Here is a 16,054-nt window from a genome sequence, read left to right as displayed (position 1 = left end):
GGAGCACTGAGGGATGTCTGAGGAGGAGAAATGCTCCCTTGGGGAAAGAGGATAATTCAGCTATGGTTTGAACTTTTTCCCATAGTTTCATTGTCTCTAAGAAAGTTAGGACATAGAGAAAAAAAAAGAGGATAGGAGTCTATTAACTCGGAAAACGACCCTATGATGTGAAGTTCAAGAAAACTGTTCAAAGCATTTCCATGGCATAGATAAGGATTTGATCTCTGTGTGAAGGGGATAAGACTATGGCGAGGCTGAATCTCCTCCCGCTCTGGAAAGGGAAAAGCTGAGATTTCCTCAAGTAGATGCATTGATTTGTGCTGTCACTAGGAGGGACCACCATGCCTGTGGAAGGGGGCTCTGCCTGCAGAGTTGCTCAGGTTAGGAAGATACAGGCTGTACTTCAGCTGGTTTTTGAGACTCTTGGGTTGGTGCTGTAGGCTGCTGTATTCATAGAAACATAGAAATGACGGCAGAAGAAGACCAAACGGCCCATTCAGTCTGCCCAGCAAGTTATGTACTTTTTTTTTTTTTCACATACTTGTTACTTTTGGCTTTTAGTACCCTTTAGTTCCATTTCCCCTCCACCCCACCACCAATGCAGAGAGCACTGCTGGAACTGCATCCAAGTGAATATCCAGCTTAATTAGGGGTAGTAACCGCCGCAATAACCTGATGGTATTCGATGGTATTGTTGCTAGGGCAGGATTGTGTTTGTCTCATCGCACATAAGAATGTTCTAAAGCAGCTCAGATGGCACCAGGGACCACCTTTTTGACGGACGCCTCATATGAATTGGCCTGGGCTTCGGCTAGCAGTTTGGCTTCCATTGTAACTGCCTGTTTGCTGTGGCTACATAACTGGTCAGCAGTTTCAATTTCCAAGGCAAGGTTTCTTCCAGAGAAATATTTTTAGAGAAGATCTAGAAAAAATGGTGAAAGCATGGGAGAAGTACAAGTCCCCAGGTAGCCTGAAGACAAGCCTAAGGGGATGTTGTGAGTAGCTCTGGCTTGAAGTTGCTTTAGGGATTCCAACCGTGCGAAATTGGGAAGGTCAGCAAGTGGCGAGTGGTCTAGACCCTTTTTAGTAGATTCCGGTTCCATAAGGAAGGTAAGGATGGAGTCTCAGGGCAGTCTGGAAGGTTTTGGACCTCAAATGCAGGTGTGGGTGGCCATTCTCCGGTATAAAGGCTAGGCGGGTTGTTGACAACCTTTTCCTGGAAGTGGGTCCACATTATTTTGGACCATTGGGTCTTAGGAATAGTCAGAGCTAAAGTTTTCCCATCCCTTTTTTTTTCTGATGTTTTCCTCTTGTTGATCTATTCATAAGGGGAAACCATATGGACAATATTTTGTGGCTGCTGGTTTTTGTGATGGTGATTTCAGTCCTGTAATCTCAATAGAAGCAAGGTCACTACTCAATTTACTTTGTAGTACCAAAGAAGAGGAGTATATTTTGCTCTATTCTGGATCTGAAGCAGCTCAACCAGGCTCTGAAGGTGCTCCACTTCAAGATGGAGACTCTGAAGTTGGTTACAGTAGCAGTGCGACAAGGAGAATTCTTAATTTCGTTGGATCTGAATATCCCAATAAAATAAGAACATCAGAAATATCTTTGTCTTGTGGTGGGGCAAGGGGCATCAACAGTGTCAGCCTCTCCCTTTTGGGTTGGCCATAGCTCCAAGATCTTTTTTGAAGGTGATGGTTGTGGTGGCGGTATTTTGGTGCATCTGTGTCTGGATGATTGGTGGTTCTGACCGAAGCTGGCCTACAAAAGTGAATCAGCAGCAGAGTGTTGCAATTATTGCAGTATCTGAGCTGGGTTTCCAATTTTGACAAGAGCATCTTGATCCCTGGAGTATCTGGGAGTTGGTTCAACACAGGGAAAGCCAGGTCTGGTTGACAGACATGAAGATCTGGAAGTTGCAGAACTAAGTGCATGGTTTATTGAGGATTCACAGCTCCACGGTGTGGATTTATTTTTAGGTATAGGGTTCCATGTCAGCTGTCTTGGAGTACTGTCTTGGTCAAGGAAACACATGAAACGCTTGCAGAGAGACTTTCTTTCAAAATGCTATCCTCAATCTCAGGTTTATTTTATGAGATTTCCTCTGATGTAAGCCAGAGAGAGTTTTGCTGTGGTAGCTAGTACATAAGAAACTGACAGTAGGAGTGAATCTTGAATCTTCTGTTTGGGGCGCTTACTGTACAGTGGCTCACAGCACTTGGAATGTGGAAGAAGCCAAGTAGGGAGGGAAACCAGTGTGATCTGAAAGGCACGCCTTTTAGTTAAGAACATAAGAACATGCCATACTGGGTCAGACCAAGGGTCCATCAAGCCCAGCATCCTGTTTCCAACAGTGGCCAATCCAGGTCACAAGAACCTGGCAAGTACCCAAAAACTAAGTCTATTCCATGTAACCATTGCTAATGGCAGTGGCTATTCTCTAAGTGAACTTAATAGCAGGTAATGGACTTCTCCTCCAAGAACTTATCCAATCCTTTTTTAAACACAGCTATACTAACTGCACTAACCACATCCTCTGGCAACAAATTCCAGAGTTTAATTGTGCGTTGAGTAAAAAAGAACTTTCTCCGATTAGTTTTAAATGTGCCCCATGCTAACTTCATGGAGTGCCCCCTAGTCTTTCTACTATCCGAAAGAGTAAATAACCGATTCACATCTACCCGTTCTAGACCTCTCATGATGGAAATTGAGCGTCCGGTTTTCAACCTGACAGCCGCGGGCCCATTTAACATTTTTTTTTTTTTTAATTTTTTACTTTTTTAAACTTTCGGGACCTTTTCTGTGCATTTTCCCGGTGTCCGGAGAATTAGCGCCTACCTTTGGGTAGGCGCTAATTTCTGAAAGCAAAATGTGTGGCTTGGCTGCACATTTTCCTTTCTGAATCGCTTGGGAATACCTAATAGGGCCATAAACATGCATTTGCATGTTGCGGGCTCTTTTAGGTTCGGGGGGGTTGGACGCGCGTTTTGTTAAGGTAATAACCTGTATTCCTTGATAAAGTTCGTGTCCATTCCGTTTCTTGTTTGTTTTCTGTTCCCGTGGAAGCCCCACTGGTTGTGCTTGGTGGATAAGGGAACGTTTAGTGTAGTAAAAATGTTTATCTTAGCTTGTTACATAGAATACTGTCTTCTAGCCCTGATACGAATGTTTGTGCTCAGGTGACTCTGGAGAAGACCTTCTGTATGGAACGTCGGACGGCAAGCTTGGCCTGATTCAGATCACGTCCGAGTGCCCAGTGCAGAAGTGGGAAATCTCAAATGAGAAGAAAAGAGGAGGTGCGCATCTCGGCATTATTACTCTCAGCACTTCCTCATTTCTGTTTACAAAACCACGACAAAGAGCAAGAGTGAGATTCAGAAACCAGACCAGCACTATCTAGAGGGAAGAGGGGGGGCTGTCAGGTACAGCTGAGTGACCCAGATTAAAAAGGGGAGTTTGTCACAGGCAGGAGAAGAAAGTTAGGAGCACAGAGGAGAGTGAGAGGTAAAGCCTGAGATAAGCACAGAGGATCCTTAGCTGTGAGGGAGTGAGGGATAAAGCCTGGGATAAGCACAGAGGATCCTTAGCTGTGGGGTAGTGAGGGGTAAAGCCTGGGATAAGCACAGAGGATCCTTAGCTGTGAGGTAGTGAGGGGTAAAGCCTGGGATAAGCACAGAGGATCCTTAGCTGTGGGGGAGTGAGGGGTAAAGCCTGGGATAAGCACAGAGGATCCTTAGCTGTGAGGGATAAAGCCTGGGATAAGCACAGAGGATCCTTAGCTGTGGGGTAGTGAGGGGTAAAGCCTGGGATAAGCACAGAGGATCCTTAGCTGTGAGGTAGTGAGGGGTAAAGCCTGGGATAAGCACAGAGGATCCTTAGCTGTGAGGGAGTGAGAGGTAAAGCCTGGGATAAGCACAGAGGATCCTTAGCTGTGGGGGAGTGAGGGGTAAAGCCTGGGATAAGCACAGAGGATCCTTAGCTGTGAGGGAGTGAGAGGTAAAGCCTGGGATAAGCACAGAGGATCCTTAGCTGTGGGGGAGTGAGGGGTAAAGCCTGGGATAAGCACAGAGGATCCTTAGCTGTGGGGGAGTGAGGGGTAAAGCCTGGGATAAGCACAGAGGATCCTTAGCTGTGGGGGAGTGAGAGGTAAAGCCTGGGATAAGCACAGAGGATCCTTAGCTGTGAGGGAGTGAGGGGTAAAGCCTGGGATAAGCACAGAGGATCCTTAGCTGTGAGGGAGTGAGGGATAAAGCCTGGGATAAGCACAGAGGATCCTTAGCTGTGAGGGGAGTGAGGGGTAAAGCCTGGGATAAGCACAGAGGATCCTTAGCTGTGGGGGAGTGAGGGGTAAAGCCTGGGATAAGCACAAAGGATCCTTAGCTGTGAGGGGTAAAGCCTGGGATAAGCACAGAGGATCCTTAGCTGTGGGGGAGTGAGGGGTAAAGCCTGGGATAAGCACAGAGGATCCTTAGCTGTGGGGGAGTGAGAGGTAAAGCCTGGGATAAGCACAGAGGATCCTTAGCTGTGAGGGAGTGAGGGGTAAAGCCTGGGATAAGCACAGAGGATCCTTAGCTGTGGGGGAGTGAGAGGTAAAGCCTGGGATAAGCACAGAGGATCCTTAGCTGTGGGGGAGTGAGGGGTAAAGCCTGGGATAAGCACAGAGGATCCATAACTGTGGGGGAGTGAGGGGTAAAGCCTGGGATAAGCACAGAGGATCCTTAGCTGTGAGGTAGTGAGGGGTAAAGCCTGGGATAAGCACAGAGGATCCTTAGCTGTGAGGGAGTGAGAGGTAAAGCCTGGGATAAGCACAGATGATCCTTAGCTGTGAGGGGTAAAGCCTGGGATAAGCACAGAGGATCCTTAGCTGTGGGGGAGTGAGGGGTAAAGCCTGGGATAAGCACAGAGGATCCTTAGCTGTGAGGGAGTGAGGGGTAAAGCCTGGGATAAGCACAGAGGATCCTTAGCTGTGGGGGAGTGAGGGGTAAAGCCTGGGATAAGCACAGAGGATCCTTAGCTGTGAGGGAGTGAGGGGTAAAGCCTGGGATAAGCACAGAGGATCCTTAGCTGTGAGGGAGTGAGAGGTAAAGCCTGGGATAAGCACAGAGGATCCTTAACTGTGGGGGAGTGAGGGGTAAAGCCTAGGATAAGCACAGAGGATCCTTAGCTGTGGGGGAGTGAGGGGTAAAGCCTGGGATAAGCACAGAGGATCCTTAGCTGTGGGGGAGTGAGAGGTAAAGCCTGGGATAAGCACAGAGGATCCTTAGCTGTGGGGGAGTGAGGGGTAAAGCCTGGGATAAGCACAGAGGATCCTTAGCTGTGAGGGAGTGAGGGATAAAGCCTGGGATAAGCACAGAGGATCCTTAGCTGTGAGGGGAGTGAGGGGTAAAGCCTGGGATAAGCACAGAGGATCCTTAGCTGTGGGGGAGTGAGGGGTAAAGCCTGGGATAAGCACAGAGGATCCTTAGCTGTGAGGGGTAAAGCCTGGGATAAGCACAGAGGATCCTTAGCTGTGGGGGAGTGAGGGGTAAAGCCTGGGATAAGCACAGAGGATCCTTAACTGTGGGGGAGTGAGAGGTAAAGCCTGGGATAAGCACAGAGGATCCTTAGCTGTGGGGGAGTGAGAGGTAAAGCCTGGGATAAGCACAGAGGATCCTTAGCTGTGAGGGGTAAAGCCTGGGATAAGCACAGAGGATCCTTAGCTGTGGGGGAGTGAGAGGTAAAGCCTGGGATAAGCACAGAGGATCCTTAGCTGTGAGGGAGTGAGAGGTAAAGCCTGGGATAAGCACAGAGGATCCATAACTGTGGGGGAGTGAGAGGTAAAGCCTGGGATAAGCACAGAGGATCCTTAGCTGTGGGGGAGTGAGAGTTAAAGCCTGGGATAAGCACAGAGCATCCTTAGCTGTGGGGGAGTGAGGGGTAAAGCCTGGGATAAGCACAGAGGATCCATAACTGTGGGGGAGTGAGGGGTAAAGCCTGGGATAAGCACAGAGGATCCTTAGCTGTGAGGTAGTGAGGGGTAAAGCCTGGGATAAGCACAGAGGATCCTTAGCTGTGAGAGGTAAAGCCTGGGATAAGCACAGATGATCCTTAGCTGTGAGGGGTAAAGCCTGGGATAAGCACAGAGGATCCTTAGCTGTGGGGGAGTGAGGGGTAAAGCCTGGGATAAGCACAGAGGATCCTTAGCTGTGAGGGAGTGAGGGGTAAAGCCTGGGATAAGCACAGAGGATCCTTAGCTGTGAGGGAGTGAGGGGTAAAGCCTGGGATAAGCACAGAGGATCCTTAGCTGTGGGGGAGTGAGGGGTAAAGCCTGGGATAAGCACAGAGGATCCTTAGCTGTGGGGGAGTGAGGGGTAAAGCCTGGGATAAGCACAGAGGATCCATAACTGTGGGGGAGTGAGGGGTAAAGCCTGGGATAAGCACAGAGGATCCTTAGCTGTGGGGGAGTGAGGGGTAAAGCCTGGGATAAGCACAGAGGATCCTTAGCTGTGAGGGGTAAAGCCTGGGATAAGCACAGAGGATCCATAACTGTGGGGGAGTGAGGGGTAAAGCCTGGGATAAGCACAGAGGATCCTTAGCTGTGGGGGAGTGAGGGGTAAAGCCTGGGATAAGCACAGAGGATCCTTAGCTGTGAGGGAGTGAGGGGTAAAGCCTGGGATAAGCACAGAGGATCCTTAGCTGTGAGGGAGTGAGGGGTAAAGCCTGGGATAAGCACAGAGGATCCTTAGCTGTGGGGGAGTGGGGGGTAAAGCCTGGGATAAGCACAGAGGATCCTTAGCTGTGAGGGAGTGAGGGGTAAAGCTTGGGATAAGCACAGAGGATCCTTAGCTGTGGGGGAGTGAGGGGTAAAGCCTGGGATAAGCACAGAGGATCCTTAGCTGTGGGGGGAGTGAGGGGTAAAGCCTGGGATAAGCACAGAGGATCCTTAGCTGTGGGGGAGTGAGAGGTAAAGCCTGGGATAAGCACAGAGGATCCTTAGCTGTGGGGGAGTGAGGGGTAAAGCCTGGGATAAGCACAGAGGATCCTTAGCTGTGGGGGAGTGAGAGGTAAAGCCTGGGATAAGCACAGAGGATCCTTAGCTGTGAGGGGTAAAGCCTGGGATAAGCACAGAGGATCCTTAGCTGTGGGGGGAGTGAGGGGTAAAGCCTGGGATAAGCACAGAGGATCCTTAGCTGTGGGGGGAGTGAGGAGTAAAGCCTGGGATAAGCACAGAGGATCCTTAGCTGTGAGGGAGTGAGGGGTAAAGCCTGGGATAAGCACAGAGGATCCTTAGCTGTGGGGGGAGTGGGGGGTAAAGCCTGGGATAAGCACAGAGGATCCTTACCTGTGGGAGAGTGAGAGGTAAAGCCTGGGATAAGCACAGAGGATCCTTAGCTGTGGGGGGAGTGAGGGGTAAAGCCTGGGATAAGCACAGAGGATCCTTAGCTGTGGGGGAGTGAGAGGTAAAGCCTGGGATAAGCACAGAGGATCCTTAGCTGTGGGGGAGTGAGAGGTAAAGCCTGGGATAAGCACAGAGGATCCTTAGCTGTGGGGGAGTGAGGGGTAAAGCCTGGGATAAGCACAGAGGATCCTTAGCTGTGAGGGAGTGAGAGGTAAAGCCTGGGATAAGCACAGAGGATCCTTAGCTGTGGGGGGAGTGAGGGGTAAAGCCTGGGATAAGCACAGAGGATCCTTAGCTGTGGGGGAGTGAGGGGTAAAGCCTGGGATAAGCACAGAGGATCCTTAGCTGTGAGGGAGTGAGAGGTAAAGCCTGGGATAAGCACAGAGGATCCTTAGCTGTGAGGGAGTGAGAGGTAAAGCCTGGGATAAGCACAGAGGATCCTTAGCTGTGGGGGAGTGAGAGGTAAAGCCTGGGATAAGCACAGAGGATCCTTAGCTGTGAGGGAGTGAGGGGTAAAGCCTGGGATAAGCACAGAGGATCCTTAGCTGTGAGGGAGTGAGAGGTAAAGCCTGGGATAAGCACAGAGGATCCTTAGCTGTGAGGGAGTGAGAGGTAAAGCCTGGGATAAGCACAGAGGATCCTTAGCTGTGGGGGAGTGAGAGGTAAAGCCTGGGATAAGCACAGAGGATCCTTAGCTGTGAGGGAGTGAGGGGTAAAGCCTGGGATAAGCACAGAGGATCCTTAGCTGTGAGGGAGTGAGGGGTAAAGCCTGGGATAAGCACAGAGGATCCTTAGCTGTGAGGGGTAAAGCCTGGGATAAGCACAGAGGATCCTTAGCTGTGGGGGAGTGAGGGGTAAAGCCTGGGATAAGCACAGAGGATCCTTAGCTGTGGGGGAGTGAGGGGTAAAGCCTGGGATAAGCACAGAGGATCCTTAGCTGTGGGAGGGAGTGAGAGGTAAAGCCTGGGATAAGCACAGAGGATCCTTAGCTGTGGGAGTGCTGTTTTTGGCATCAGGAATGAAATTGGACTGACTGGATGGGCCTTAGATATTATAATACTCTATGCTTCTGTGTTAAATGTATCCAAGAGTAGGGTATAACGTGAGATGATGCTATGGATGGTTCAGGTTATGTATGGAGGGAGATTTATGGACATCGTTTTGATTGGAACTGAAAGAATTATCATGCCGTGTTGGAAATTGGAAAAGTAATTTCAGGTAATAATATGTTAAAGAGGAGGAGCCATGCAGAGACCTCTCTTAGTATTGCACTTTTGCCGTACCTTTTACTGCCGTTGCGAGCCTTGCTGTCTGCTGGCTGAATGTTTGGTGTCTTTGCTTGCAGGCATTTTATGTGTTGAGAGCTTTGATATCTTGGGCGATGGTGTGAAAGAGCTCCTCGTGGGTCGAGATGATGGCATGGTGGAGATCTACAGCTTTGACAGTGCCAACGATCCTGTTCTTCGATTTCAGCAGGTAAGCTCTTTGTGGAAGGCAGGGCTGGATTGCAGGGGTGTGCAGTGATTTCCTCCTGTGGTCTCTGCCCAGATCCACCTGTCCCAGGGTGTTCCCCCTTCTCCTATTCTCTCATCTTCAAGTCACGGGCTCCAAGCAGCAGCTGCAGATGAAAAAAAATTCAGCACAGGGCTTCCTGCAATCCTTGCACACAGACAGGCCCCACTGTGCATCGCAACAGGATGCCCGTGCTGCAGATGGCTCCCACACTTAACTTTTCTGTTTGGAGACGTTGCTGCTGCTTCCTGGAGTCTGCGCCGCTGGGGAAGAGGAGGAGCAGCACCACTGCAGCAGACCTGGACGAACGCTTGGCAGCGGAGGTGACTCGCCGGCCTAAATCCGAGCCCGTGAGAAGGGAGAGTTGCTGTGGTGCTCTGGCACACACAGTCACCTCATTTACTCTTTCCCATCAATTGAAACTTTTCATTTTTGTAAAACCCCACTCACGTGACCCATATTCTAGATAAGTACTTTAAAATTGGTTTTAGAATATGGGTCACGTGAGTGGGGTTTTACAAAAATGAAAAGTTGCAATTGATGGGAAAGAGTAAATGAGGTGACTGTGTGTGCTACATGCACGAAACTGGTTGCAGCCCTGTGTGGGCAAGAGCCAGACGACTGTAAGAGCACATTATTTGTTCTGATACAGTTTCCCAAAGTTATTAAGAGGGTGTTTTTTGAAACATTAGTTCCTCTGTTATTGTGGTTGTTTCGGCCACTTATCTGCCATCATCTACTCTATTACTGGGTCTCTGTTGTTCGTAGGCCTTGTCGGAGAGCATCATGTCTATCCAAGGCGGCTGTGTTGGAAAGGATGGCTTTGATGAACTTCTGACAGCCACATACTCAGGTAAGGAGCAACAGGAAAAGAAAGTAATTGAAGTAGGAATCTGATTGTGCTGTTCTATTCCAGCTGCTTTTTCAAGGAATATCATTCACACCCTGATTCCAATGCCATTTACACAATTGTTATGCAAGTTCGTATTAAATTTCAGAAAGATTTCTTTATTTGATGTTTACATTAAATGACACTTATCAATAGTGTGTAAAGTTCCAAATCTGTAGAATAATGTTTCAGCTTTCACTGCCTCTGCAATCCATAAATTCAGTGCTGCCCTTTGTCATAGTCCTCCCTGGCACTCCGGGATAGTGAAGCTCGTCCTCTGCTCACTGTCCTGAGATAGGAGCGAAGTCCGCCCCCCTGCGTGCCTCAGCGCTGCATCACCTCATAGGGACTCGGATCGCACGGCAGACTCCGGGATAGTGAAGCTCGTCCTCGGCTCACTGTCCTGAGATAGGAGCGACGTCCGCCCCCCTGCGTGCCTCAGCGCTGCGTCACCTCATAGGGACTCGGATCGCACGGCAGGTGCTCTACATTCCATACTGCTCAGGGAGCAGGTGTAGTTTAGTGCTTATTGCACTAATCAGGGGAACACTTGGGATGACCCTGCCACTTATTTACTGTGGGGCAAACTTTCAAAACTATGTGGACAGGTGAAAAGTTCATGGATGGTTTTAAAGAGAAAGTATGCGCAGAGTTCCTGTTCGTACCCCAGATAAGTCCAGATAAATGGGTTTTGCATCTCTGAAGGGGCTGGGACCTCCACAGGATCCCCGGGGGGGCGGGGGGGGGGGGGGGGGACTGAGGAGCATGAGGTCGGCTGGGCTGGTTCTGGAAGCCCTGGGGGAGGATGGTGAGAGAGGAGCCGGCAGCCATTTTGTCTACATATGCTTGGAGTCAGGCTGCTGTTTCAGAGCTTTGGCACTCCACTCCCACGCTGTTTACTACAGAGCAAGACCTGCTGGTGGCAAGGGAAGAGAAAAGGTGCTGGGGGACGCAGATCCAGAAGCTTTTCCAACTGATTTTGTCCTTCTGCTCCATAAGACCTGTTTGGACCACGAGGCCTTTACCCAGGAAGTCCCGGGATTGGAGCCATGCAGAGTCCGGAGGGATCCTTTGGGCCTTGGGTCTCAAGCAGTCCACGGTGGAAGAAGACAGTCAGCGGAGACAGATGATCCGGATCAGATGCAGGGAGATTCAGTGGATCCGGACAAGAACCCTGCTGACATTTTGGTGGATCCGATGCAGGATCCAGACCAGGATTCTGTTGCGTTGGGGGATCCAGACAAGGTTCCGATCGCGGAAGGTAACGATCCTTGGGTAGTCCGCCTGTTCCGTAGGGATGAGCTGGGCCCGCTTATTCTCCAGGTGCTTAAGGAGCTAGGGATTAAGGTCTCTCAGGAAGATTTGGATAATGAGGGGGGTAAACCCGGTCCTGGAGGGATTACGAGGGCCCCCTAAGGCCTTTCTATTACCTAAGATGGTGAAGGAGTTGGTGAATCGGGAGTGGGAATCTCCTGACGTGGGCTTGATGGTAGCCAGGGCTATGGCTAAGTTTTATCCCTTGCCGGAACAGACCTTGCAGTCATGGAAGATTCCCAAGGTGGATGTGGCAGTTTCCACAGTTACCAAGAAGACGACAATCCTGATGGTAGGTTTGGCCACTCTGAAGGATATCCAGGATTGAAAACTGGAAATTCTACTCAAGAGGCTGTTTGAGATGTCAGCTTTGAGTCTTCGTGTGGCAATGTGCAGAAGCTTGATGGAGAGAGCCTGCTTGTGCTGGGTGCAGAAGGCGCACGATAAGCGTTCGGGAACGACTGCTGAGGTGGCTCAGGCTGCCCGCTTGGTAGTGGGAGTGGCCTATGTGGCGGATGCCCTTTATGACATGATCCGGACTTCTGCTAGGAGTATGGTCTCTGCGGTTCCAGCGCAGAGACTCCTATGGCTGCGAAATTGTTCGGCGGATGTGTGGTCTAAAGCCCAGCTGTCTAACTGCCCCTTCCAGTGCAAGCTGCTCTCTGGGGAGGATCTGGAGCAGCTCATGAAGCAGTTGAGGGAATTGAAGGGTAATAAGTTGCCGGCGGACAAGAAAACCCCCAAGAAGCCTTTCCCTCCACGAGCTTGATTTCGAGAGGAGAGGAGATTTCGCGCTGGCAGGAGCCCTGGGCTGGTGGCACAAAAATATAATTTGGGCAGACAGCAGTCCCTTCGAGCCCAGCGCAGAACTCTGAAGGATGGTGGCCCTCTGGAGGGAAGCAGAAGTAAGATGAAGGTGGGTTGGTCCGCTCCTCTCTGACGGCTATCGAAGGGAGGCTGTCCCTCTTTTACGAGGAGTGGACCAGGATCACCTCAGATGAGTGGATCCTGGAAGTGGTGTCTATGCCTTAGAATGTTCTCGTCAGCTCAGGGTTGCCTTTGTAATATCCCGCTACATCTCCTGATACAAACAAGAGGCGGTGTGGGATACTTTGCAATGGCTGCAGCTCCTGCACGCCATTGTTCCAGTGCCCTCTCAGGAGAGGGGGCAAGGTGAGTACTCTTGTGTACTTTGTGGTGCCCAAAAAGGAGGGGACCTTTCGGCCCATTCTCAATCTGCAGAAGGTCAGTGCTACCCTCTGGGTGAAGACCTTAAGCACTGTGATAGCGACAGTGTGTAAAGGGGAGTTCCCTTCCTGAGGTTCATGGTCCTGGAGGAGCATTTCTAATTTCGGCCCTTCCCTTTTGGTTGGCGATAGCACCACGCACGTTCTCAAAGGTGATGGTGATAGTGGCGGCGGCAGTCAGGAAAGAAGGTATCCTGGTGCACCCGAACCTGGACAATTGGCTAGTACGGGCGAAGTTGGAAGTGGAGCATTGTTGCTCAATTCAGCAGGTCCTGCACCTTCTGGACTCATTGGGCTGGGTGATGAATCTGGCAAAGAGTCCTTTGAAATTGGCTGAGTCAGAATATCTGGGGGTACGCTTCGGTACCCGGATAGGGAAGGTGTTTCTGACGATGGAGAGAGTAGTCAAGTTGCAGAGTCAGGTCCTTTGGCTGCTGCATCTGTCAGTTCCCAGGTACTGGGATTATTTGCAGGTCCTAGGTTCTGTGGCTTCAACGCTGAAATTGGTTCCATGGGCTTTTGCTCACATGTGTCCTCTGCAGAGGGCTCTATTATCCCATTGGGATCTGCTTTCAGAGGAATTTCAGCTTCCTTTGAAGTTGCCGGAGGAGACCAGGTCCAGTCTCCTGTGGTGGCTGTCTCAGCACAATCTGGAGAAAGGGATGGATTTGGAAGTGCCTGACTGGGTGCTGGTAATCACAGATGCCAGCCTGTCAAGGGAAATTGGCCCAGGGTCAGTGGTCATCAGAGGAGGCAATCTGGTCCATCAATTGGCTGGAAACCAGGGCAATGCACGAACCATTATTGACGTTTCTCCCGCTCATTCAAGTCGAGTCAGTACGAGTGTTCTCAGACAATGTGACGACAGTGGCATACCTCAAGTCATCAGGGTGGAATGAAAAGTTGTCTAGTAGTGCTGGAGGTGCAAGATCTGTTTGTTTGGGCAGAGAAACATCTGGTAAGAATAGCTGCTTCCCATGTGGCCGGAGTGGACAGCGTGCAGGTGGACTTCCTCAGCAGATAGCATCTGGGTCCGAGAGAGTGGGAGTTGTTGGTGGAGGCCTTCATTTTGCTGCAAGCAAGGTGAGACAGACCAGCGATGGACCTCATGGTGACTCCAGGAAATTGAAAAAAACGGATCCATTTTTTAATCACAGAAGAAAGATCGGATCGGAGGGCATCTACACTCTAGTTCAGCCATGGCCAACACATCGGTTGCTGTATCTGTTTCCACCATGGTCTCTCTTAGGTCGAGTGCTGTGGCGCATCAAGCTTCATTCAGGCAGGGTGATTCTGGTAGCCCCGAATGGCCGCGGTTTGCGGACCTTCTGCGTCTGGTGGTGGATGGTCCCATTTGCTTGACCCATCTATCGGGGTTGCTGTGACAGGGGCCCATATTTTCAGACCGGGAGAATGGCCACTGTAAACCCAATATTTAAAAAAGGATCCAGGGGTGATTTGGGAAATTAGAGACCAGTGAGCCTGACTTCAGTGCTGGGAAAAATAGTGGAAACTATTCTCAAGAACAAAATTGTAAAGCATATAGAAAGACATGGTTTAATGGAACACAGTCAACATGGATTTACCCAAGGGAAGTCTTGCCTAACCAATCTGCTTCATTTTTTTGAAGGGGTTAATAAGCATGTGGATAAAGGGGAACCGGTAGATGTACTGTATATGGATTTTCGGTGTTTGACAAAGTCCCTCATGAGAGGCTTCTACGAAAACTAAAAAGTCATGGGATAGGAGGTGATGTCCTTTCGTGGATTACAAACTGGTTAAAAGACAGGAAACAGAGAGTAGGATTACATGGTCAATTTTCTCAGTGGAAAAGGGCAAACAGTGGAGTGCCTCAGGGATCTGTGCTTTTCAATATATATATAAATGATCTGGAAAGGAATACAATGAGTGAGGTTATCAAATTTGCGGATGATACAAATTATTCAGAGTAGTTAAATCACAAAGGGATTGTGATCAGTACCGGAAGACCTTGCAAGACTGGAAGATTGGGCATCCAAATGGAAGATGAAATTTAATGTGGACAAGTGCAAGGTGTTGCATATAGGGAAAAATAACTCATGCTGTAGTTACACGATGTTAGGTTCCATATTAGGAGCTACCACCCAGGAAAAAGATCTAGGCATTACAGTGGATAATACTTTAAAATCGTCAGCTCAGTGTGCTGCAGCAGTCAAAAAAGCAAACAGAATGTTAGGAATTATTAGGAAGGGAATGGTTAATAAAACGGAAAATGTCATAATGCCTCTGTATCACTCCATGGTGAGACCACACCTTGAATACTGTGTACAATTCTGGTCGCCGCATCTCAAAAAAGATATAATTGCAATGGAGAAGGTACAGAGAAGGGCTACCAAAATGATAAAGGGGATGGAACAGCTCCCCTATGAGGAAAGACTAAAGAGGTTAGGACTTTTCAGCTTGGAGAAGAGACGGCTGAGGGGGGATATGATAGAGATGTTTAAAATCATGAGAGGTCTAGAACGGGTAGATGTGAATCGGTTATTTACTCTTTCGGATAGTAGAAAGACTAGGGGGCACTCCATGAAGTTAGCATGGGGCACATTTAAAACTAATCGGAGAAAGTTCTTTTTTACTCAACGCACAATTAAACTCTGGAATTTGTTGCCAGAGGATGTGGTTAGTGCAGTTAGTAAAGCTGTGTTTAAAAAAGGATTGGATAAGTTCATGGAGGAGAAGTCCATTAACTGCGTCCATTAAGTCCATTAATCTTTGCTGTAATCAGACTACAAGCACCTCCACTACCCCCCAGGCATTCCCCCCCCCCCCCCTTCCACTCATAGCTCCTATCCTGACAGCCCTGGTCCTTCCTGAAAAAACTAAGCTAAGTTCAGAGCCAAGTTCTAATTACCTTCATTCTAGATTACTGAAGTTATTTTTGATTATTCCTCCAGTTATTTGTAACTTATATTGATGCTCTTGATTACTTGTCTTGTTAATTGTAACTTTCCTAGGTTAAGTTTAATGTAAACTGGCGTGATAAGACTTTTGTCCTGAACGTCGGTATATTAAAAGTATTTAAATAAAATAAATAAATAAAACTGCTATTAATCAAGTTTACTTAGGGAATAGCCACTGCTATTAATTGCATCAGTAGCATGGGATCTTCTTAGTGTTTGGGTAATTGCCAGGTTCTTGTGGCCTGGTTTGGCCACTGTTGGAAACAGGATGCTGGGCTTGATGGACCCTTGGTCTGACCCAGCATGGCAATTTCCTATGTTCTTATGCTTCTGTCTAGCAGCTTGGGTTTTGAGAGGCGATGACTCCATCTGAAGGGTTATTCGGAGCCTGTGATTGCGACTTTGCTTTAGGCAAGGAGACCTTCCACATCAATGGCCTATATCTGAGTATGGAGGGTGTTCGAATCTTGGTGTTTTCAGAACAGGGTGCAACCTTTGCAGGTGGATGTTCCGCAGATCCCGGCCTTTTTGCAGAGTGGTTTGGCTAAGGATTTGGCCTATAATTCCCTTCCAGGGCTTCAGGTAGCAGCCTTGGGTTCAGGGAAGACCACTGGCGTCTCATCTGGATGTGGTTCGGTTCCTAAAGGAGGCAAAACATTTGCGGCCTCCGGTTCGGAAGATCTGTCCAGCATGGAATCTGAATTTGGTTCTTCGGGTGCTATGTGGTCCTCCCTTTGAACCAATGAGGAGGGCTTTGTTAAAAGATTTG

At 49.1% G+C, this 16,054-nt stretch overlaps 1 protein-coding gene across 5 annotated transcripts in view; it reads left to right on the top strand.

The window, feature by feature from the left end:
• Positions 1–16,054, top strand: part of BBS7 (Bardet-Biedl syndrome 7) — a 154,244-nt gene that overhangs the window by 67,673 nt on the left and 70,517 nt on the right. For all 5 annotated transcript variants that reach the window (XM_029587908.1, XM_029588771.1, XM_029587190.1 and 2 more), the window contains exons 8-10: positions 3,186–3,302; positions 8,730–8,860; positions 9,665–9,749. In XM_029587908.1, the coding sequence (XP_029443768.1) occupies positions 3,186–3,302; positions 8,730–8,860; positions 9,665–9,749 (333 nt within the window). The remainder of the gene's footprint in view (positions 1–3,185; positions 3,303–8,729; positions 8,861–9,664; positions 9,750–16,054) is intronic.

This window comes from Rhinatrema bivittatum, chromosome 1 (genome assembly GCF_901001135.1).
Source record: "Rhinatrema bivittatum chromosome 1, aRhiBiv1.1, whole genome shotgun sequence".
Classification (NCBI taxonomy): Eukaryota; Metazoa; Chordata; class Amphibia; order Gymnophiona; family Rhinatrematidae; genus Rhinatrema; species Rhinatrema bivittatum.
Note: the sequence above shows the minus strand (reverse complement) of the source record. Positions and strands in the feature narration are given on the sequence as shown.